This window comes from Mesocricetus auratus, unplaced genomic scaffold (genome assembly GCF_017639785.1).
Source record: "Mesocricetus auratus isolate SY011 unplaced genomic scaffold, BCM_Maur_2.0 Super-Scaffold_100013, whole genome shotgun sequence".
Lineage (NCBI taxonomy): Eukaryota > Metazoa > Chordata > Mammalia > Rodentia > Cricetidae > Mesocricetus > Mesocricetus auratus.
Window position 1 is genome coordinate 61,907,675 of NW_024429196.1, and position 24,644 is coordinate 61,932,318.

The following is a 24,644-nucleotide window of genomic DNA, read 5'->3' on the forward strand; positions in this document are numbered from 1 at the left end:
TAGAGTGCTCAGTTCCTTCTGTGAATTCTTAAAAGAAGCAGGTAGCATACAAATGTTACTCTCTTATTTTGGGAATTTCTCCTCATCATCTTAAAATATTATCTTATCTCTTGCTAAATCTTAACCAAGGAAATCAGGGGCTTTGACCCAGGACAAGCTCCGTACATAGTCCATAGTTATAATTATACTAACAATTTTATGTGTGGTTTTTTTGGTCGCCCCCTCCCCAGACTGCACCAGGCCATGCCATCTCAGGCATCCTTTCCTGGCTACTCACCGTTGGCATGGTTTTGATGATACTTGGAAATATTGTTTGTGGTAGTTTCTGGTGGCCCTGCTGCTTTGGAGGTGGCTGGATTTCTGGGTTTTGTGGTGGCTGAATGGTCTGCAGCGGCTGGTGGCCCTGTTTTGGCTGGGGCTGCCCGGCAGGCTGATCAAGTATGTTTGGCAAAGACTTAGGATCCCGTTCAGAGAAACATGGCTTTGTTTCCAGTGGCTGCTGCTGCTTGTTTAAATTCTGCTTTGCATCCTGGTGGTGTGCAGAAGGGCCCAGTACCTGGCCGACTTGAAAATATGGGTGTTTTAATGCCTGGAAAAGCAAGAAAATATCATGCCAAAATGTCACATTATATCAAGGTTTAGCTGATAAGAATGTTTCCAAGTTTAAATCATATGCATCCTTAATATAGGGGATTCTGCTCATTACTAACACTGATTTTCTTGATGGGGGTTCTGGGTATAGAACTTGTGGCCTCATATATGCTAACCATGAACTCTACATTAATGAGAGCCAAGTGAGTAGGGTCTCTGTAGGAAATAAAAGTTTGGGCAATGCTGAGTACGCTGAAGCCAGAAGACAAGCTTCCCAGGAGAAGGTCTGCCTTCCATAACCGAAGCACACTGCTAAATCCACATTCCTTGGGTTTTGTCTCATCTTTTAGGATGAACTGTAGGCAAGGTGAACACACTGAGAATCCTTCTCCTAGCCAAATTATAAATAACTCCATGTGGCTTCTAGGGATTGACCTAGAAGCACCCTAACCTGCTAACCCGTCTCGCTGGCTCCTCTCCTATTGCTTTCTCATCATGATAACAAGTATTTACACATGCTTTGTGCTGGTTCTAATGGCTTAGTTTTTAAGTAGATATGCACAATCTCCTGTGATTTCTTCCTATGCCAGGACTGTTGCTGTGGTGATTACATCACAGGTCATTTTACTATCTCATAGGGCAACTGTACCCCAACCACTTTTCTCTAATTACCTGTTATGTCAAATATGCCTGGATCCATCTTTCTCTTTTGTTTTTGTTACTAGCCTTTAGAAAACACATAAGTTATTTTTTAAATGGGGGGTTAAATTCACATGGAATTTATACTAAATTTACAGAATATAATAAAATTCATCTTTTTTGGGTTGTTATTAAGCCATGACATTTGTGGCATAAAGTGCCACAATGCTGCCCTCTTGTGGGAGTTTGAGGTTAAACCCCATTACTGCAGTCGGATTTCTTGATGTACACTGTGAACAAGACAGACATACATGGATCCCCGGCTGAAGGGAAAGATCTCCTGAGCTAATCGGGGAAGGGAGAGGGATCTGGGAGAAAGAGATGGAGAGAAGAGGAGGGGAGGGGAGGACATGAGAGAGCGAGAAGACCGTGTGGGGGGGGGGAGAAAGATATACTGTAATAGGGGGAGCCAGTCTAGGTTTAAAGAGAAATCTGGCACTAGGGAAATGTTCAGAGACATACAAGGTTGACCCCAACTAGCAATCTAAACAATAGTGGAGAGGCTACCTTAAATGCCCTTCCCCGATAATGAGATTGTTGACTACCTTAAATGCCATCCTAGAGCCTTCATCCAGTAGCTGATGGAAGCAGAAGCAGACACCCACAGTGAAACACTGAATCCAGTTGCAGAGAGGGAGGAGTGATGAGCAAAGGGGTCAAGCTCAGACTGGAGAAACCCACAGGGGGGAGCTCATGGACTCCAGACTGATGGCTGGGAAACCAGCATAGGACTCTCCCAGAACCCTGAACATGAATGTCAGCCAGACACAGAAGAAACAGGACAATAGGACATAGAGCATGAAAGTAAGGTTTAAAAAAGCCTCAAGGCAAAATGTAGATGATGAGAGACAGGTTGAAATAAATTATTATAAGAACTAGTGGGTCACGCATAGGAGAAGGCTGAATATTCACAGCTAATAAGTCTAGTGTCAGATTTGGGAGCTGGCTGGTGGTCCAAGAAAAAGCCTACTATAAGCCCCTGCAAGGTAGCTCACAACTCTATCTCCAGTTCCAGGAGATCCAATGCCCACTTTTGGCCTCTGTAGCTGCTGTACCCATGTGGCGTATATACATATACTAAAACACACTCATACACATAAACCAGATATGTTTTAAAGACCCTCACAAATGTAGAAAGCTGTTCCTGGGAGATCTGTCTCACCTGGCTTGCGGTTGGTCGTTTCTTTGGATCCCAGCTCAACATTTCCATCATAAGCTGAATAGCCTCACTACTTGCATTGGGAATGAGAGTTTTTAGATTTATAGGAATGCACTGGGGAAAGCGGAAATTCATGGAGGATGCAAGCTGGTACCCTTCTGGCCAATCACTCTGTTTAAGGATATACACAAAGAGGAAATGATTTTTGTCGTTAATATAACAGGAGTGACATAGAAACCATCAATGTGGGGAACTTCAATACTGAGTCAGATAAATAAATATGCAAATAAAACACCAGACCACACTTTATGGAAAGGACGTGGAACCAAGAGGAGGTCAAATGACAGAGTACGTCTACTGATTTCAAAATATCAAACTCTTCTGGTTTTCAGTCTCAGTGACAACTTGGTGATGGAACAAATAAGGACAGAGCTTTAAAAAGAGGCTGCATCCTGTGAATATCCCTACACATCAGAGCAAGCCCAGCATCAAAGCACCTGTGGCTGGGAAAGGACCATCAGCTTCTTAGGATCTACATTTACCCATCAACCAAGAGACCAGTGCTGACTTCATTAGGCTATAATTATACGTTCTACTTATTAATTACATCTTAGATGGTAAGGTCTACCCCACAGGTAATAGCCATGGAGAGGTACTCAGAATTCAGTAGACCTGATATCATAACAGAGATAGAAATAGAAACCAGAAAAAGACTAAGAGAAAATGAGGTCTAGGGTTCCAGGAGTTAGTGAATGGGTGGGCATTTACAGAACAAACAGGACAGTTAGAGGGCTAGGTCGGTGTCACAAACATCAGCCCAAACTTAAGCTCTAGGCAGATGCCCTCCTTATGTTTCTTAAGGAAAAGTGAACCCCTTTTCTCCCTTCAAATATGGGGGGATTCTGACTTCCTGCAATCCTTATTGTTCCCAATTAAAAAATAGCAATGTGTGCAAGAAAGCCACTAACGCATAAAGCTATTTGAAACTGAAAATATAGCACGCCTCTGCTAACGTGAGAAATCGAGTTAGAAAATGAAAAAGCAGGGTGGCAAGTGAGTAGTCCGCAAAGGTCATGACAGCTCGGAGACTAGTGTACTTACTTTCTTAGGAGTCCCTAAAACTTGGCAAATTTTAAAGATTTCATCAACCTCACTTGTCCCTGGGAAAAGCGGTCTAAATGTATAGAGCTCGGCCATTATACTTCCCACGGCCCACACGTCAATGGGAGAGCTGTACACTGAAGATCTTAGTAAAACTTCAGGAGCCCGGTACCTGTGAAGACAGAAAACAGTGTGGGAAAAGCTGTTTCCGGGTTAGTGTCACAGGTGGACAGACAGCTGGGGTCAACTGTTTGCTCGGAGCCCCCATCAAGGCCCCAGGGACTGGCATGGCACCTACTTCCTGACCACAGTTAAAAGGTGGAGGAAATGTCCCGTGGCTTGAGGTAGGTCTTCATATGGATAATCCGGAAGGTAAGCACTCTCTCTGAATAATTCAGAAAGAACCATGGCAAAACCACCAGGTGTTCACGCACCCACATGCAGGTCAGAAAAGGAAAGAGGACAGGGTTGTCCCTGAGCAGGACTTTCCTTTTTAACAAATCTGATTGAAAGTGTCCATGCTATCATTGTACTTCCTTATGCAGATAGTACTCTTTGTAATTTACAAGAGCAAAGACAAGTGACAAGGCCCTGCAACGCCCTCCCCCCATCACTGATCCCCTATGCACAGGTCGTCTTCCCAAGCCTGGCGTCCATCACCTAACGGGATGATCTCCAGCTCAATTCATTTCTCTAAATCTGACAAAATTCCATTCTTTTTAACAAGTGCCTTCAACTCCACTGTGTATGTATCCATTTTCTCTCTCCATTCACTAACTTTTCAAATGTGGACTGACACTACCTGGACACTGGCGTATTCTGGTCTGCACTGTCAGTAACTATGGCCCCTCGTGGTAGAAAGAAAATGCCAAGGAGTAAATACTCGTTGTATGTTCATCATTTGCTTCTCTTGATAAGCAGAAAGTACCAGTTTTTCACTAAAGGAACACTTTGTTTCTGCAACTGTTGTTGATGGGAGATTCCCTTCAAAATAATTTCTTCAGAAAGCATGTGTTCCTCCCTGCAAGGCTACAGTTACAAAGTCCCACAATTCAAATGACTGAAAACAGCAAGTTTACTCTCTGAACAGCTCCAGAGTGACAATTCTGATGTCCAGATGTGGCATGGCTGTGATCTTGGAAGGGTCTAAGGCAAGGCTAATCCAGGCTGTGATGAAGGTGTCTCACTCCTGACTGACTTTGGTTTAAGTTAATTATATCTGCAAAGGCCTAATTCCCAAATAAGGTCATATACACGGGATTAGAGGTTCAAAATATCTTCTAGGGGAGACACAACTTAACCCGTAAAACCAAATAGCGAAACTGCTGTGGATTCACGCCAAGAAAGGCATGTTACTGTTATCCTCAAAGGCTCACGAAACCACTATTCTAACTTAAACGAGCAGCTTTCCTTAGTCTTGTACTTTATACAAATGATGACATTCAACAGAAGCTCTTTTTCTATGTGGCTTCTGAGAAGCAGCTATGGGGTTATATGTCACTGTAGGCTGTCCTTTTCTCCTGCCGAATAGCCTTCCCTTGAGTAGAATGCCTTGTGTTGATGGGCAGTTGGGACCATAGTATGGTTTTGGTAACTTGTACTATTTAGCTTATTTGTGTCTTGGCTGTCACATAAGCTGCATAGGGCAGAGACTTCTCTTCTGCTTTGTTCATGGTCTTGAGTTCCCAGTGCCTACAGTAACTTTTAGCACACAGTAGGTGCTCAGCATTATTTGTTGAATGAATGATTGAACTCTTATTTCTCTTGTTTCATTATTGGAATAGCCATAAGCCAATTCTTCCCTCTCTGTAAAGAACATAAAATCTCTATGTTTTGCTTTAGATACCAAATATGGACCCTCTGAAAAGATAATGAACTCTTCCACATAGGAAGACTTAGACATAAATGTTACCATCTGGTTGACACATAGTCAGTATACGGTGGCTGTGATCTTAATTCTCTTGCAAGTCCAAAATCAGCAATTTTCACCAGCTCTGGACCCATACAGAGCAAGTTTTCAGGTTTCATGTCCCTGTGAAAAAAGCCTGTGCAAGAAAGAGAGGAAAAACACAGAAGTCATCTTATTTATTACCATCATCACATGACCTTTGGTTGGTATCAATAGAACCAAGCTCCCCTAGTAGCACCATGGGGTTAGAAGAGGAGATGCTTTCTTTTGGAGAAGTAACAGCATGTAGAATCTTGCACACAACATATAAGATAATTAAAAATAACTGCCCATTTAACATGTATTTTAAATCTGTGACTTCAGTAGATGTTTATGAGGGATAAATACTAGCACACTGGGGCTATCTCCTATCATTTCCACAGTTGTATGGAATTTGGATGTCTTGTTCTCATTCTGTGTAACTGACAAGAAGGAAGAGGCACAGATAAGCTTGATTCAGCTGGTCTCGTTTCTGCTGTTACACTGTGGCTTAACACAAGATTCTGTGAGTTTAATCACATATTTGAAAAGTTCATTGGACAAGAGAGCCCACACATTTTAACTAATCTCCTCATTTATTTAACAGTTCACTTTTCCCTGGTGGCTAAGTCTTTAAAAAAAAAACCTCAGTAATAAAAATGGTCATTACTACCATTGATCATTACTACTGAAATAACGGTCAGTTACAGAGGCTAATGGGCAGCCCTAAGGAAATGCTCAGGAAAAGGGAAACTGTGAGGGCTTTGCTTGAAAGTCAGCATTAAGGGGATTCTTCCATAAGATGGGCTCAGTGTTGGATTCTGAAGAGCCCACTAGGGAGAAGAACTGTGGTTAGGACCAGAGGCTTTCCGTGGAGGTTTGAGGCCCAGCTCTCTAAGCGTCAACATTTTAAGCCACTCGCCTATGTTCCAAGTGCAGCAATACCATGACACAAACCTACACATCCTTCTACCTAAACACCCAAATGGCCAGTGATTCTAAACAGACTCTCATTAAAAGCAAACATATTAGATTTCTGAGTCAATAATTACTTTAGTTCTATGAGCAAACAAAATCACATAAACTAAAAGTAAATGAGTAAGAGAGTCATAGAAAATAAACACCAGCTTCCATTCCACTCTGGGAATAGAAGTAACTGTGAAAGCCAAGGACCACTATGAAGACCCATACACAGGCACTGCACATTATTTAAATCCCCGTGGGCAACCATGTTTGATCAAAGGCTTCTAATTGTGTCCAAGGTTAAGTTTGGAGGGAAAACCGTCATTGAGAGAACAGAAAGGGAGCAGGTTTACAAGGGTCAGCCTGGTCCAAAAAGCATCACCCACACAGAAGAAAAATAACAACAATGACCAAAACCAAACAACCAAACAAAAAACCGCAAAAAGCAAAAACCTGCAGCTGCATCCTGTCCAGAGAGAATAGCGGAACGATGAAGAAACAAAATCAGCCACAACCCAAAATCACATCGCTCCCTCTTTGCACAACAGGCAACTGCCAGCATACCACCCAGGGTTTCTCCATGATGGGTGCCCTGCAGCCTAGCACCGTACATGCTACCGCCATGCTGCAGCCTAGCACCGTACATGCTACCGCCATGCTGCAGTCTAGACCGAACACGTTACCGCCATGCTTGGTGTTCTCTGCACAGTGCGTCAAATAAAACTGTTGCTTCCTACTTCTCAAAAGAGAATTCTTCCCGGCCCGGCGGTGGTGGCGCATGCCTTTAATCCCAGCAGTCGGGAGGCAGAGGCAGGCGGATCTCTGTGAGTTCGAGGCTGGGCTGGACCGATAGCCTCCAAAACAATACAGAGAAACCCTGTCTCGTAGAGAGAGAGAGAGAGAGAGAGAGAGAGAGAGAGACAGAGAGAGAGAGAGAGAGAGAGAGAGAGAGAGAGAGAGAATTCTTCCCCTAACCTGCCCAAACCCCCACAAGAGACTTGTTTTTTTTAAGTTTCTTTGGTTGAGTTTGGGGGAGGGGTGTAAGGAAGGAGACTGATGATTGAACTTCTTGAAAGTCTGTTATAGATAATAGATATCGTACACAATGATAAAAATTGTAATGTTTAGATGACAGCATCAATGTGTTCAGGCGTAACTTAGCAGATGAGACAGACACTATTCCTATGTGTGGCCATTATAATAGCCTACAGGGACAGAGAGTGCGACTACACACAAACTTACCATGTTTATGGATAAAGGCCAGCCCCTGCAGTATTTGATACATAATATTTCTGATGACTGACTCAGGGAACAGTTTGTTTCTGGAAGAAATGAATAGTCTGTTAACCAACTGAAAATGAAGAAGGCTGGTACTCCTGTTGCCTTGTAGCCTCTTCTGGCTAAAGGTATAACTATTAGAATTGTGTTAAATGCTGTAGGTTTAAAATGTGAAAATAGCAATTTTTTGTTTATTTTGATGTTCAGAAAACCTCAAATCCAACAGCGGATGTCCTATACAAATATTCTATAGTTAAAATCTAAACTGTCCCGATAACAGCAGAATACACTGGAAAACTATCAGTATCAAAAAACAGTTACATAGACTTTGAGAAGCAGGGCCTCCTTGTTTTGTGTCTTTGTTGTTGCGTTGAGATAGGGTCTTGCCAAATGGCTCAGGCTGGCCTTGAACTTGCCATCCTCTTGCCTCAACCTTCTCAGTGTTGGGATTACAAATTTGTATGTAATTACAAGTTACTATGTCCCATCCAATAAAAATATGGTTAAGCACTAACTATGAGCCCTGTTTAATTTTTTAGCAGCTACATTTAACAAAAAGGAAACATTAAACTTAATTAAAAATTTTAGGTTTATTTTGACTGATGCATGAGTATTAAAAATGTATATTTTTATACAAATATAAAGTACATGAAATATGCATATAATGTGATATTGTATATTTTATGTATGTATATACTATACAATGTTTAAATTGGAGTAAATGTTTATGTTTCAGACACTTATAATTTCTTTATGGTAAAAATTTCAAAATTCTTTCTTCTACCTTTCAAACTGTGCAATTTGTAATTGTTACCTACCATGGTATAATAATAGGTGGCTGAGTATCCACTCTATCTTTCCACTCAGTTATAAAGTGCATTTGTTTAAACAAACAATGAATACAAAGCTGTTGTTTCTGCTATCATTCTTAGAACTGAGAGACCTGGTCTTATGAATGAAGCCCAGGCTGTCCTTGAAGATGCTACATAGCTGAAGATGACTCTGCATTTTCTGCTCTTCCTCCCTCCTCTCCCAAGTGTTGGGATTGTAGGTGTGGAGCTACCATGCCTGGCTAACATAAAAATTGTTAATAATTTCTTATACTAAGTTTCCAAGTTTGGTGTATAATTTATTTTGCATTATAGCACAGTTCAATTTAATCATTTTAAGGGCTTGAAAGTCACATGAGACCAGTGGCTACCACCTTAGACGTGGTATTGAGATTATATCCATAGTAAGGTCCCAAAGAAAATTAAAGTGAGGGTGCAAAAATTAATTTCTGTCAGACTACCAACTAAAATTAACAACAACTGAAAATTAAAGTAAGAATTTCCTTTAGGCTGGTAACATTAAGTTTTATCACTCAAGTGTCTCTAATGAATAAGTTCATCAGATCCTCTGGGTGGGGGCAGGGTGGACTATACATCTGTGTATTTACTTGTAGAGGCTTAGGTCAACGGAGGACGAGTACGCCATTACCCTCCTTGTTTCTTTGAAACAGGATCTCTCGCTGAATCAGGAGCTCACTCATTGGCCAGGCTGACAGAGGAGGTCCAGGGCTCCAGCTGTCTCCCTTCTCCCATGTTGCGGTACAGCCAGCCACCTGGCTTTTCTATGCTTCCTGAGGATCAGACCTCTGGTCCCCATGCTTGCCCAGTGGGCAGTTCACTGACTGAGCCATTTCCCCAGCTCCTCATCATTTCTTGAAAGCCATTTAATTCTTCATTTATTCACAACTCTTTCATAAGCTGCTTGAAAGGACAGTGAAGACAACATCCTCATTTTTACTTAAGGCCAGCTCTACTTTTGAACATAATGCTTCTGATTCTCTTCATTCGAGAGGGGAGGGATGGTTGGTAAGCTTGTGTGATGTCTTTACGTTAGTTGCTAAGGCATTACAGTGGGAGAGTAGTAGCGATGCCATCGCTGGTTTTTCAGTGTCAAATGCTACCATTTGATGAAATGACTATCAATTCATTTAAATCTGACTTAGAGATGAACCAGCATATCATCAAGTATGACACACTGAAAGGATCTAAAACTCATGGAAAAAAATGACAGGGAAAATATAGTTTTCATAAAATACATACCTGTCTTTCATTAGCTGATAGAGGTTTTCTTTCATATATTCAAATATAAAATAAAGGTGGTCATTTTCTCTGATAACTTCCTTTAGTTTAATCACATTGGCATGATTGAGTTTCTTCAGGGACTGTGAAACAGGAGAACAGCACCACTTTGAAATTACCCAAGTCTGCAGGACCTTATCTGCGCAGGTTAGTTCCCTCCGGAACTGTCCATTTCTCTTAGATTCATTAGTAAATCGCATGCTAATACCTACGTAACTTCAAAAGATCTTAGAGCATTAACCTGAAGCAAATGTTTAAGCAATGAGTATTAAGTGAGGGGGCAACCAGCTGACTAGAGTGTTAACGACCGCTTGCCCTCTTCGTTTTCCACAGGAGGTCTAACTTTTTCTTTCCGACTTACCCGTGTCAGACTCCATGAAAAGTATCTAAAAACTCACCAAGCCGCACAGCAGAAAACACAAGAGAACAGAATGTCATGGTTTAAAAAGCGATCTGTCCTTTGAGAGTGAGTTTTAAAGTCATCTTTACACAGAAGGAGGCCTGGCTGTCTTCTGTTCCCCACTAACATGGGAGCAAGGAGGGATGGAAGGATGTGAGGCTTGAGGAGTGGAAAGGAAGGGGGTGAACGCAGTTACCTTTAGTTAGGAGGCATGTGGAAGAGTCTAAACACTGATTCTCAACCCGTGGGTCACATAGCAGGGATCCCGAATATCTTATAATTTACATTATAACAGTAGCAAAATTACAGTTACAAAGTGGCAATGAAAATAATTTTATGGTTACAGTCACAACATGAGGAGCTGAATTAAAGGGTTGCAGCATTAGGAAGGTTGAGAACCACTGGTCTAGAATAATCTTAGTCGCTGTCCTTGGATACGGGGTACTGTTGGGGTCTTGACTTCTTTACCTTAACTTCTCGCAAGTTCATACACTCATCCCAAGAATAGAACTTTCTCTTCATCCTGAAATAAATGAGGGAACATTTAGTGTTCCGACTGGAGGCTCCGAGAAACCTACCCCACCACCTCTGGTCTCTGGTGCCCCTGACTATGGCTTCACTTTGGGGACCACTCTTCCTCTTCCTGCTCACATTCAGGGTGGCAGGTCTGGGCTCAGGTGTCCAGTCTGTCATTCTACTTCCACACAAGCGTGACTGCCCTGAAGCTTCCCTTCTCACGGAGTTCTTACTGCTTGTTTTTAAAATCAGTTTAACTGTGATTTTCCTTTAGAAAGTCCTGAACACAACAATTCCTTTCTGTGACTTAAAGGTAAACACAAACACTGTACTTCAGAAGTGGGGTAGGGTGAGAGTTACAAAGTTTGGAAGCGGCCGGGCGTTGGTGGCGCACGCCTTTAATCCCAGCATTTTCTGTCTCCTAGACTAGTGTTCCTCATCAGCTAGACTACTTTGCAGGTCTGAACTGAATCTCTCTCCCTGATGCTGCAGGCTCTCGAGCAAGCAAAGGAAAACAAACCCCCAGCATTTACACGGAAACTGGGCAGTGCCGCGCACACACCTCTTGATGGCCACCAGCTCTCCAGACTCGTTGCTCTTGCCCATGAGCACACTCCCGTACGTGCCGTCCCCCAGCTGCCTCATAGTCGTGTATCGGTTCATCTTGGGAAAAGGTAACGCAGCAGGGGTTGTTCACGGAGATATCTTCTTGTGGAATAGAAATCTAAATACTTCTTTATTTGTGGTCCTTTTCCTTCTTGCTGCTACACTGGTGATAGCTTGTCATCATTAAGAACGGCTCCTTAGAGATCAGGTAGGCTCATGAGATACAGCGATGAGGAATCTGGCAAAGAGACACTGTTTCCATTCTTATGGACACCCTGTGAAAAACCACACCGGAAGTGTTTCCATTAGAGTCCCTACTACACATTTACTGACACCCTACACCGAAACACTGGAGCTGATACAAAGGCCACTGTTGGAGGCCATTTGTGCTGTGTGGAAGGAAGTCTACACACAACAGACTCACAGGCAGCTTGATGATCCCCTGACCCTGCACTGGGCGGTCTACCCATGAATGTTCAAGCTTGTGTGACTCTCTTTTTACTGGCTATAATCTATGGTGTTTCAAAGGAGCCTGGAAAAAAATCAGACATCTAAACCGCATCCATCATTTGAAGCAATTTTTGTATCATTTAATTTAGTCTGTTAAATTTAAATTATATTATCTACTTAAAAATTTCCAGTAGACTACAACTGTCTAAATTAGGTAAGGCAAACATAAAACAAGTGTGTTTTATATGAAGAGAATAGTAATATAAAAGAACTTCTTACTTTATTTAAATAATATGCTTCTTTCTTTTACATTAAACCAAGAAAAACATTCACACAAAGAAATAAGAACCGGGTGGTGGTGGCGCACATCTTTAATCCCAGCACTTGGGAGGCAGAGTAGGTTAAGTGGATCTCTGTGAGTTTGAGGCCAGCCTGGTCTACAGAGCGGGTTTCAGGATAGTCAGAGCTGCACAGAGAAACCCTGTCTCGAAAAACAAACAAACAAAAGAAAGAAAAGAAATTCCCACTTCTTTGCACACACATATGTGAGGCAGGCAGGCACAGGCAGTTTAGCTTGGGACTCTTCGGCTTTGGCAGCCCAGTTCCTTCGTCTGCACGTTCTATGCACACGCTACTCTCCCAACAATGAACCCAGCCGACTCAGAGGCCCCTTGGGCTCCCACCTGTGCCAGGCAGGCTACATGTATTCCGGTTTCTGAACAACGGTACAGATTTCTCCACCCCAATAAGGATCAAATTGAACAGTTTCAGTTGAACATATATCAGGTATAAAGACTAGAAGGGCTGCTGTGGCCCGAGGTGGTGTGCATGCACAGTGAGGCATACCTGGGGCCTCAAGGGAACTGTTAGGGCGAATCCACTATTTACCATCTTATGCCTATGCATAATTAGGCATGTATGTGTGGTAGTTTGAATGTAAATGGCTCCTTATGAGTGGCACTATTAGGAGGTGTGGCTTTGTTGGAGTGGGTGTGGCCTTGTTAGAGGAAGTATGTCACTATGGGGGTGGGCTTTGAGGTTTCCTATGCTCAGGATACCACCCAGTGTCTTATTCGATTTCCTGTTGCCTACAAGACGTAGGACTCTCACACAATGCGCCAGCTCCACACTGGCCTGAATCTGCAATGAACACAGATGCCTTCCCTACCCCTGGACTTCTGAGTTTCTGGAGACCACAACCATCCAGAAGCCACTGGCTCTACCCGAGCCTGAATTTGTGATGGACACAGATGGCAACACCTCCCCCCAGACTTTTGGGTCTGTGATGGCCAGAAGCCACCAGAAGCCCAGATGCCAAAGGCACCAGGCTATTAAGTACCATCGTACCAAGAGCTGCCTGTGGTCTCAGGCCCGGGCACAGGAGAGTGGAAAGGCAACAGTTTCATGCCATCCCTTATGGTTGGGTTAGACAGTACTCAACCAAGTGTCACATGTGATCCAACCAAGATCCCCGATGCTGGGCAGCTGGGTACCATTATGATAAGAGAGAACATGGTAGGGAATTGGAAAGGAGGGAGAGTTGGAACGGTTTGTGCTGGGAGAGAGGAGGATCCCAAGAGGCGAGGGTGGTGAGGAACTGGCAGATGAGAATGGTCAGCTGTCCACCCGAGTTCAGGGAGATGTCTGGGCCTGGACTATGACCAATGGCTGGGTCTGGATCCCTGAAGCAGCCAAGGGGGCCTGAGTTGATGTCTGCAGCTCCCGTTGCACTGAGGGCTGTGCAGGGGCCTGCGGTGTGATCACACCAATCTGAGTGCTGCACGGCCATGGGTGCAATCTGGGCGGTGTGCATGACCACCTGGGGCCATGGTGACAATCTAGCCCGGGCTGCTGCACTCAGAAGGCAGAGGCTGGCGGATCTCTGAGTTTGAAGCCAGCCTGGTCTAGAGATCCAGTTTCAGGACAGCCGAGCTTAGGGGGTGAAGGACAGAAAGCTGCTGAAGGTATAACTGAACGTGGGGGCCATGTTCCAGCCCCAGGAAGCAGCTTCAACCACATGGTTCCGGCTTAGGGTTAAGGGTAGAAGAAGGGGGCTACAGAATTTGCCTTTAAGACTAAGGAAAGCCACTAAGACCAAGCATGTGTCAAGGGTGTCCCTGAATGGAGGCCTAGAGAGGCTATTTCCTGAAGTTGTGAAGCTGAAGGCTAAATTGCCTTGGAGACCCCAAGATGTTGGAGGTGCCAGAGCCATGGGATACCTGTCTAGGAGAGCTGCTAACAGGAAGTGGAACCAGCCCAACAGAAAGAAGTGCATTACTGTCAGCAAAGCTGAATGGTGTTGGAGATCTGACGAGCATTTTGACATCAGACATGGAGATGCAGCCTTTGGAGTTTGCCTAGCTAGTTTTCAGTCTTGCTTTGGACCAGTATTTTCTCACTATGCTCCTTTCCCTGTGCTTTGGAATGGACATGTATATCCTGGGCAATATGTTGGATCCGTTTTTTGATTTGGGGTTTATAGGGAATTGCAATTAAGAGATTGCATGAATCTCAGAAGAGACTTTGAACTTTGGACTTTTAAAGGTTGTTGAAATTGTGATAGACTATGGAGACTTTTGAAGTTGGATTAAATGCATTTTATATTATGATACTGTTATAAGTTTTTGGGGGCCAGGGAGTGGGATGTGGTAGTTTGAATGTAATTGGTCCCCATAATCTCATAGGGGTGGCACTAAAAGGAGGTGTGACTTTGTTGGAGTGGGTGTGGCCTTGTTAGAGGAAGTGTGTCACTGTGGGGGTGGGCTTTCCTCAGGATACTTCCCAGTGTCTCAGTCGACATGAAGTCAGCTGAGATGCAGGACTTTCAGTTACTTCTCCAGCCTGCATGCCATCATGCTCCCTGCCATGATGATAATGGACTGAACCTCTGAAACTGTAACCAAGCCACCCCAATTAAATGTTTCGTTTATAAGAGTTTCTGTGGTCATGGTGTCTCTTCACAGCAATAGAAACCCTAACTAAGACAGCATGTGATTAAAACAAGAAACACTACGTCGAGGGGCAGACACAATAGGAAAAATGAATACATTATCCAACTCATCAATCAAAACTGAGACCCATGCAAATGTTGCCCCTTAGTAACCAGCTCCTCCTCCTCTTCAGCCCCAAGCAATTTGAGCAATTTGAGCCCTCGAGGACTCCCACACACCTGGCTCACTGTCAATCTTGATGGTGGATCCCTCTCTCATCTGTACTCTCTATTTGTTCTCAGCAAAGGGACCTCGTTACGTTTGCGAATCTGTGAGTCCTTCCTTTCCATTGTTTGGATAAGAAGTACAGAACCAGGAAACACCCAACCTAGACCCCAACCACCAATTCTATGTATATGTGCATACATGAGCAAGAGACAAATTACATTTGATTTTGTAGGAGACACACTGGTGGAAAGCTGCCTCTCACTGAATTATTGAGTCGGAACTAGAGGAAAGGACTGAGGGCTGGGTCTGGGGTGCAGCTCAGCTGGCAGAGTGCCTGCCTGGCACACACAGCGCTCTGGGCTGGATCCCCAGTGTCAGCTGGGGGCTGATACCTGGAATCCCAGCACTGAGGAAGTGGAAACAAGAGATCGGAAGTTCAAGGCCATCCTCTACTACACAGCAAGTTTGAGGACAGCCTGCAACACAGGGGGACCCCATCTCCAAACAAACAAGACAGAGGACTAAGACTTGAATCTTCATCTGCATCCAAATTCCCAAATAATGGTTTGAAAAACTTTCAATGTACAGGAACTCGGTCTGTGTAACTAAAAGGTCAGTCCAGCTCTGAAATACCATGAGACTATGAATGTATACCTTTAAAATTATTTATTATTATTATTATTTATTATTAAAATACCATGAGACTATGAATGTATACCTTTAAAATTATTTATTATTATTATTTATTATTAAAATACCATGAGACTATGAATGTACACCTTTAAAATTATTTATTATGGCTGGTGGTGGTGGCAGTGGCGGCCGCAGCGCACGCCTTTAATCCCTGCACTCAGGAGGCAGAGGCAGGCGGATCTCTGTGAGTTCCAGACCAGCCTGGTCTATAAAAACTATTTCCAGGACAAACTCCAAAGCTACACAGAGAAACCTTGCCTTCAAAAACCAAACCAAACCAAAACAAGACGTTATTTATTATGGGCTTATTAGATGACAGTAGGTAATTGCTACCAAGCCCCCAATGACATCAAGTCAATCCCTGGGACCCACATTAGTGGAAGGAGAGAAATGGCCCCTACAATGTACACACACACACACACACACACACACAGGTAAATGTAATAAAACTATTTGTGGTACAGGACATTGAACTCATGGCCTTGCACATGCTAGGCAAACACTCTACAAATGATCCATACCCTTAGTCCTTAATATGCATTCTCAAACACTTTGAACCTCTCCCACTAACAGATCAGCTTTGAAGTTATTATATAATAAAAGAAAAGAAAGGAAAAAGGAAAGGAAGAAATGTAGGTCACTGACAGACACATACTCTTTTACAACAGAAAGCTGGGTAAAACAACTAATAACAAAAATTTCCTCTTGACCACAATTACTCTGTGTCCTAATGGCGCATGTGACTGGCATTAAGGTGGCTGGGTAAAGTGAACTTCCTGGGGAGATCAGCTCTACTGAATTACCAGCACAGTGTGCCTAAATAGAACTTGTCAACAGAAATCCCTGTTCACTTCTTTGCATAACAAAAAATCCAGGAAACATTCTGGAAAGGGAGGGACTTCCCATCTTCCAGGTATCCAAGTCACAGAAATAAAACCCTCAAGGTCATTATGTCCTTCATCGATGGCAAGCGCTTTCCTCTAAATGACTGCTAATCTGCACTGAAACTAGTCTGGTCTGTACCTTAACCGAGAAATAGGATTAACACAGGGCAGGAGAGTCCAGTTTTACACTTCCTGTACAGACTCTGACAGCACCCGCTTGACTGACCATGGTCCATGTGGCAGAAGAGGACACACACTCCAGACCCCGCTTAGTCATGTGACCTGTTCTGGTCAATAAACTACGAGCAGAAGCACTGTGGTCAGGAACGTACGGTGTCCCAGCAGGCTCCTGTTCAGCCTGGGTCCTGGGATGCAGAAGACAAGCAGAACTGGGACAGTGCTAGCCAAGTGCAGCTTGTCAGGGATGCAAGGGAGAAACAGCTTTGCAGTTGCATCATATGTCACTAGAGCAACGGTGACCAACAAATAATCCAGAATCACTATTGCCTTTTACTCAGTTGACTAATTAATTAATAGACACATTAGTATCAAAGCACTCTCAGATAACATATCTGGTGTTAAACACGAGGTGATCACATACATCAACAACAGAGTGACTGTGAAAACCCTATGGAAGCAGCGTCAAGCCAAGTATCCTGGAAGCAGAGAATCCCCACATGACCAGCGCCCAGTTATTTCTGCTTTCTATCTCTGAAACTTACTATGTAGATCAGGCTAGCCTCCAATTTACCGGCAATCCTCTAGCCTATGCCTCCTGGGTACTGGGATTACAGGTGTGTGCTGCCTAGTCCAGCCATTTTGACTTTTCCGGTAACCACAGTGAGTGTGCAGCGCATGCTAACTTTTCAGAGCACTGTCACACAGGTCCCCCTGTGGTGGCCTTTAAGCCCAGCACTAGAGAGTAGACACAGCAGTGAAGGCAGTCTGAGGTTTGGTGGAGAGCAGTGCAGTTCGGAGATGCAGCCTGAGGACAGGATCGCCCCTTTGGTCTGAGCATTGGTAGAGGTGAGAACTCTCTAGTGACTGGCTGCTTTGCTTTAACCCCAGTATCTGTCTCTGGGTTTTTATTATTCCTGCTACATCTCCCAATCTCAGACCTGTAGCACTTTCACTGCTCTCTGGCAGGCAGTAATTGAGGCCCAACAAGGCAGTGTCATAGCTGTCAAAGTCCCCAAGGCTTCCCAAGGCAGACTTTCTGAGAAAGAAGCATCGGCGAACACACACAGCAAAGGCACACGGTTCCCCATTTTCAGGGATGCATTTGGAACGCTGTGGGGCTTCTAGATCACTGGAGTATGTGTGAATTTGACACTTCCCCTTCTTCAGATAGGAAACATTTCTGTGGCCTTGTTGGAGGAAGTGTGTCACTGTGGAGGCCAGCTTTGAGGTCTTATATGTGCTCAAGTCAGGTCTAGTTGGCAGCCTCTCCTGCAGCCTGTGGGTCAAGATGTAGAACTCTCTCAGCTTCTACTCTAGCACACATCTGCCTGTATGCTGCCATGGTTCCTGCCATGATGATACGGACTAAACCTCTAAGACTGCAAGCTAGCCCTAGTGAAATGTGTTCGTGTTGTATTTATATGTTTTTCCTGTTGTGGTCATAGTCTCTCTTCACAGCAATTGAAACCCTAACTAAGACAATGCCATTTATATTTAGTGTTTCTTTACCTTCCTCAGCATATGCCTAGGTAAAAATGTCTTAAGGAATACCAGAAAATAGCTTCTGGTTTGCTTGAAAAGAAAAGTTTTCCTAAACAGTCTTTATGCTATATACACAGATACCAATCAAAGTATCAAGGTATTAAGGTGGAAAAGATGACTGTAGATGGTTCTTAATTGGGATGTAGTTTTGTTAATTTCTCCTTTTCCTGCGTGGGTGAACACAGCTCGCAAAGGTGTTTGGGACGCTCGTTCTTTGTGCTCTGTACTGGTTTAGGCACCCACAGACGACAGCACACTCGCTTCCATTCAAGTTGCTGCTGCGGCTGACTGCAGCGCGTCCAGTTACTGCCCGGTCTCCCAGCTGCCCCTGCTCAGGGCCACATGCCTGTCTCCAGGAAATGAGCTCTCTAGAGAGAGGTTTACTGATACTTCCTGGTTAAGTAACAACATAGAGAATGTATTTATCAAGCTATCATATAGAAAGCTCTATCACAGCACTCCTCCATTAGTAAGAATGTAACACGAACCCACAGGCTTGATCAGCCTGAGACTCAAGGATGCAGTCCATCTGAGGCTGGAGTCCATCTGATACTCAAGTTAGGCTTGAGGCTCTGCTTTCTGAGTGTGATGTCCAACTTACAACCTCCATTCTTTAGCTTCCCAGTTGCGGCAGTCCATAAAGGAACCATCCCCTTTGTTCTAAAGCTACACAGCCTCTGTACCACAGCACAACCCTAAGACCCCTGGCCCGGTTCCTCTCCTTGAAACATCAACACACAGCTGCCAATGGGAAGGGGCCTGTGGCTGTCAGTGATAGCAGCCACTCCCCATCCTGCAGCTGCACCTGCATCTTCTGATTTCTGGAAAGATACTGAGAAGGCCTTTGAAGCAGTGAAGAGAAAGAAAGTTTGAGACACTAGGACATGGAAGGTTAAGGCTGAAAAAAAGTCCACATAAAGCGGTGTCATAAAAATAATGTACTTCCGGGGCTGGAGTGTCGGCTCAGATTAATAGCACTTGCTGTTCCTTCAGGGGTCCCCCAGTTTGATTCTCAGCACCCCACATACCAGTTCACAACGCCAGTTACAGGACACAAGCATACACGCAAGCAAATCACTCATACACATAAAAGAAGTAAATCTGAATAATATTAGTTTTAAAATAGAATTCTGAAACACACTGTTGTGGGAACTGGAGAAATGGCTCAGTGAATGCGAACCAGTGACCACCTGAGTTTGGATACCCAGCACCCACCGGAAAACCTGGGTATGGTCATGGTGCCTGTGACCCCACAGCTTTGGGGAGCAGAGACAGAAGGATCCCTGGAGTGTGCTGGCTACCAGCCTAGCCCAGATTCAGCTGAGAAACCCTGTCTCCTGAGTGCTGTGGAATAATTCTCTTGTAAAATGTAAGGATTTGTTACTCGAATTGGTTTAATAAAACACTGATTGGCCAGTAGCCAGGTAAAAAGTATAGGCAGGGGACCAAGCTAAGAATGCTGGGACGAGGAAGGGTGGAGTCAGGAGATGCCAGCCAGATGCAGAGGAAGCAAGATGAGAATGTTATACCGAGAAAAGGTACCAAGCTGCATGACTAAACATAGACAAGAATTATGGGTTAATTTAAGTGTAAGAGCTAGTTGGTAATAAGCCTGAGCATTTATAAATAACATAAGCCTCTGTGTGGTAATTTGGGAGGCAGTTGCCCCGTGTTTGGGAGTTGCTGGCAGGACAGTAACTTCCACTTACACACGTGAAAGGCGATAAAGCAGTTCTCTGGCCTCTGCACACACACCACACACACACAGATATAACAACGCGATAACTACATCCTTTAGCTCAATTGTTTGCCTGATAACAGCTAGCAGAGCACCAAGCATTGAGAGCATGGGAGGCGGGAGTCATGGGGGTGGTCCTGAAAAGGGACCCACGGCTTTACAAGGGAACAGAGGAGGGGATACTGGTGAGCAAAGTCAGGGAGAGCGTGGGCTTAAGGGTGGTATCCAGGAAGCACAAACAGAAGTAAGAAGGTACCTGAATAAGCAGCAAAGCCCACTTTGCCTCCACTCCCAACCTGGAAGACGCGCTGACTGCCCCTCACCCTTCCACTGTTGAGGCCATCAGCCACTGTCACCGCCACCTTGACGTGGAGGGCCACCATGCCTCCCTGTGCCCCGCACTCACAGCAAACGGACCACTCAGTAAATGGTGACTCTCTGCATTGCTCTGGAAGACAAACCATTTTTTGACAAGGCTATTCTAGCAGCTTCATTTTTAAGCCAGACTAACCAACCTCTGAATAAACAATGAAAATGAACTCTGTTTGAGGAAGGTGACAGAATAGTCAACAGGGATCATCGCCATTTCCTGGTGGTGTGTTTGGGATAAGGTGAAGATAATGTGGATGCCCTTGATATTGAAAAAGTCAGATCCATGGGAACTGATCAGTTTCAAACTTTACCTACTCTTTAAGTGAAATATGCTTGCTTCCTAACAAAGGCTTTAGAAAGCCACCTCCTGAGCCATGTGAATTATAAAATAAACAGCTCTTCAGGGCTGGCAGGTATCTCCCGACCCTTCCATCCTCTGAAGACACAGGGACAATGACACAATACAAGGCAGCACAGACGTGAGGTAGTGTGTCTGTGGGCCAGAGATCAGCCTCTGGTGTCCTTCTGGATGCTGCCCACCTTGCCGTTCTGAAACAGAGAGTCCCATTGGTCAGGGGCTTGCCAATTTGGCAAGGCTAGATGACCAGGAAGATTCATCTGTCTTTGCCCTTGAAACTACAAGCTGCCACCATGTCTGTCTGGCTTTTTCATATGAAATCTGCAGATTGAACTCAGGACCTCATGCTTATGTGGTGTGTGGCAAGCATGTTTTCATCCCTGACAGTAGAAACCAGTGTTCCCATGCACCTCCTCACTGATTGCACATCAATAACTACTTTTTTTTTTAACCAATGGAGCACACCAAGGACCTGAACCGGTTACTGCTCAAAAGCCAGCATATCTAACTTAAGAAAAAGCACAGCTCCCTGCCCATGGGCCTTCGCCTCACATACAACAACACTGCTGTAAATCTATGAAGGTAACACAATTGTTAAGGACTCAGTATTTTCAACAGCCACAACATTCATCGACCCTCCTGCAGGTTAAACAAATATTCCATGCTGACCTTAAGAAGGACTTGCATTTAGAGTTCTGACTATAGAACCTCAATAAATATTCATTCTCCCTTATTTTCTTTTATCAAAGTGCACAACTACCACTGAAATGCAGTTATTGTCAACTCTCTACTAGCTAATAAGGGATTGAAATAAGATTAAAAAGGATTAGTGTGGAGGGCAGATGGAGGGTGAAATGTGCCTGCTAATCACCCAACAGATAAGGTTTGGGTCTGTCTTGGGAGAACACACTATCTTAACATTCCAAGACCGACATTACCTTTTTAAACAAAACTGTAGTGTTTTAAAAATTGCTGTACCAGATAAAAACAATTTTTATGCAGACATATTTACAGAAATCAAAAGAGGGATTATTATAACAGGAAGAGATTCCACCCCCGTAGTCTGGACCCTATGTAGCTCAGGCTGACTTTGAATTGGGTTAGTAGCTCATGGTAGATATGAATTCTTGGTCGTCTTGCCTTCGCCATCTAAGCGTTAGGACAGACTGCTTCAGATTGTAAAACTGCAAAGAAGCTCTGTGCTAACATTCACAGACTGATAAAAAAGTTATTCGGTAAATGAACCCACAGCACGAGATATCTAATGCCACAAGCCAAGCCCGCTCTGCAGAGGGGTAGGTTGCCTTTCTCGGGGATGTCCTCCAGGCCCATCACTGCTCCTGAGTTTAAAGTAACTTCTGTTCCCACTATTACTTTTACTCCATTAGTTTTTTTCCTTATTATTAAAATAGGTAACCTCTATGAGAATCCTTTACCATTACAACAAATGACACAGTGACAACAAATGACATTATGCAGTGACCCAACTGTGCCGGAGTTAAAAGCCCAACTGCAGTGAAGAGCCAGTGTTAGTAGCACCTTGTGAACTAAGTCACTAGGAGCGGATGTCACCGGGGTCGTGGAAGGTGGAGGGTGGGCCTCCCTGTTTGGAGAGGACAGCTCGGGGCTCAGTCAGTGCAAGCTCTCACCCCTTACACCTGGAATGCACCAAGGAGGTCTGGAGTTGGACCCTCTCTTTCTCCTCCCTCCATTACCACTCTATGAGATCTGAACTCAGCTCCGCTTCCCCCAGATCCAGTCCGGTGCCTCATTCCTAAAAGTAGTTTCCACTCACCCTCAACACCCTGAGGATGTGTCAGGGACCCAAGGCACCAGCTCAGCCTAGGGATCCCTCTGCAGAGGTGTTAAGGAAGGACAACGCCAAGTCCTGGGAACCCCTAGGGAGCCTGGAGGACTCTGGGGGGAGTCCTGGGGAGCCTGAGGGACCCTGGAAGCTTAAGGAGTTCGGAAAGCTAGGCCCTTGCCCGCGTCCTCCCGACCCCCAGCCCACCGCTCAGCCCTGGGACCCTCCTCCCTCCCACCCGCCCGTACCGGCGTCCAGGTCCCGCCTCCCGGCGGAGAGTGGCCCTGGCTGGACTGGGCGCCGAGGCGACATGCCGGGAGGCTTCGATGCTCGGATCGGGCTGGGTCCCGCAGCCTGCTCGGGATTACCTGCCGGCGCCGGCAGCTTACCTCGTTCGCTCCCTAGTGAAGCTCCAGCGCCGTGTGTGTTTCGTATCCTAGGAAACGGCCAGGGCGCGCCAGCCCGCGCGGCTAGCCCGCTCACGCCACGCCCACGGAGGGCGGGGGTCTAGCATGACACGCCCCGCCCACCACCTTAAGCCCCACCTTCGCTAAGGGACTGCCTGACCAGTCTATTCTACCAATTCATCTCTTTTTCTTTATATAGTGTTTATTTATTCTTAAAACATTTTTATTATACAGTCGTCACCTTGGAAACATGCATATTTATATAATTCACCTCTATCACAGGGACTTTCTAGATGTTGACTTTCACAATGTATAAGTAAGGTGATTCAGATCTTGTTAGGAAAGATACTGAAACTGACAAGCTACAGCACCGCATAGTGAGCCTTGGATACACATGACTTAACATGGTGGAAGTGTGCTAGGTTCCTGTACTTGTTCCATTGGCACAAAGGAGGAATATTTCACCCACCAGGAACAAATTCTACGTGGATACAGGTTGTGAATTAGACTTTACATTATTATGTAAATCAAAGGAGGAATTGACACGTAAATGTTAAACACTTTGAAATGAATCAATTACACATCAAATACTGCAGGATAAGCTAAGTCTATCTTTAAAGGGAAATGATTAATCCTACATGAAGTGATTCCTATAGCTTATATGAAGTGATTTGCATCGTGGATACAGGGTATGAATTAGACTTTACATTATTATGTAAATCAAAGGGGGAATTGACACGTAAATGTTAAACACTTTAAAATGAATCAATTACATATCAAATACTGCAGGATAAGCTAAGTCTATCTTTAAAGGGAAATGATTAATCCTACATGAAGTGATTCCTATAGCTTATATGAAGTGATTTGCATAGCTTGCATGTCATGCAGCTTTAATAAATAAGGCATTGAGTTCCGTATATGAAGTGTTGGTTATAAGCTAGGACTGGAACAGCAAAATGAATCCACTGAAGACAGAAGAGGGAACAATGGTGGAGAGATCCCAGAGTGTACAGCGTGTGGGCGGGCATGTTGGACATCAACGTTGTCAAGAAGAGCTGAAGAAAAATAGACAATGAGAAAGTTGGCTCTAGAAAGTCAATTTTTAAAATTTGCATTTTATTTTCGAGATTATAATATAAGTATATCCTTTCCCCTTCTCTTTCCTCATTCCAAATGGTCCCAAATAACCACTCTTGCTCTTTCAAATTCAAGGCCTCTTTTTTTCGTTAATTGCTGTTATATGAATGTGTATATGAATATTTCTAGATATAAGCTGCTCAGTCTGTATAAAGTTACTTGGCTGTGTCTTTTGGTATCAGATAACAATAGATGCACTCTTCCCTGGAGAAGACTATGTCTCCCACTCTCAGCACTCCTTAATTACCTGTTACAAGCTCTCTGTGTAGTGTTGAGACCTTGAGGTTTCCCCTCACCCTCCCCCCACCCCTGACCCAGTACACTTTGGTAAGTTGATTGATGTTGTCCTTGTTCAGTTCATATTTAAACAGTAATTGGAGGGACTTGAGTACTGTGGGGTGCTCCCCTCTGGGCCCTGGATTAGGCACAGACCACACTCAAACACCAGTTCCCAAGCACAAACCAAACACAAAGATATCCTTTATTAAGCAAGGCAGAGAAAAGGTGACTGGATCTGACTTGTACAGAGACAGCAGCAAATAGCTTTGCAAT

The 24,644-nt window shown here is 44.3% G+C and overlaps 1 protein-coding gene across 7 annotated transcripts in view; it reads right to left on the bottom strand.

Moving 5' to 3' along the window:
- Nucleotides 1–23,005, bottom strand: part of Mak (male germ cell associated kinase) — a 41,999-nt gene extending 18,994 nt beyond the window's left edge. For 6 of the 7 annotated variants that reach the window (XM_040755876.1, XM_040755874.1, XM_040755873.1 and 3 more), the window contains exons 1-9: nucleotides 22,797–22,930; nucleotides 11,326–11,644; nucleotides 10,716–10,770; nucleotides 9,809–9,930; nucleotides 7,683–7,762; nucleotides 5,463–5,595; nucleotides 3,551–3,722; nucleotides 2,453–2,620; nucleotides 278–589 (exon numbers count right to left, since the gene is read on the bottom strand). In XM_040755876.1, coding sequence (XP_040611810.1) covers nucleotides 278–589; nucleotides 2,453–2,620; nucleotides 3,551–3,722; nucleotides 5,463–5,595; nucleotides 7,683–7,762; nucleotides 9,809–9,930; nucleotides 10,716–10,770; nucleotides 11,326–11,426 — 1,143 coding nt within the window. In that variant the 5' untranslated portion in view covers nucleotides 11,427–11,644; nucleotides 22,797–22,930. The other variant, XM_040755872.1, reaches the window with a different exon arrangement.
- Nucleotides 23,006–24,644: the final 1,639 nt, after the last annotated feature.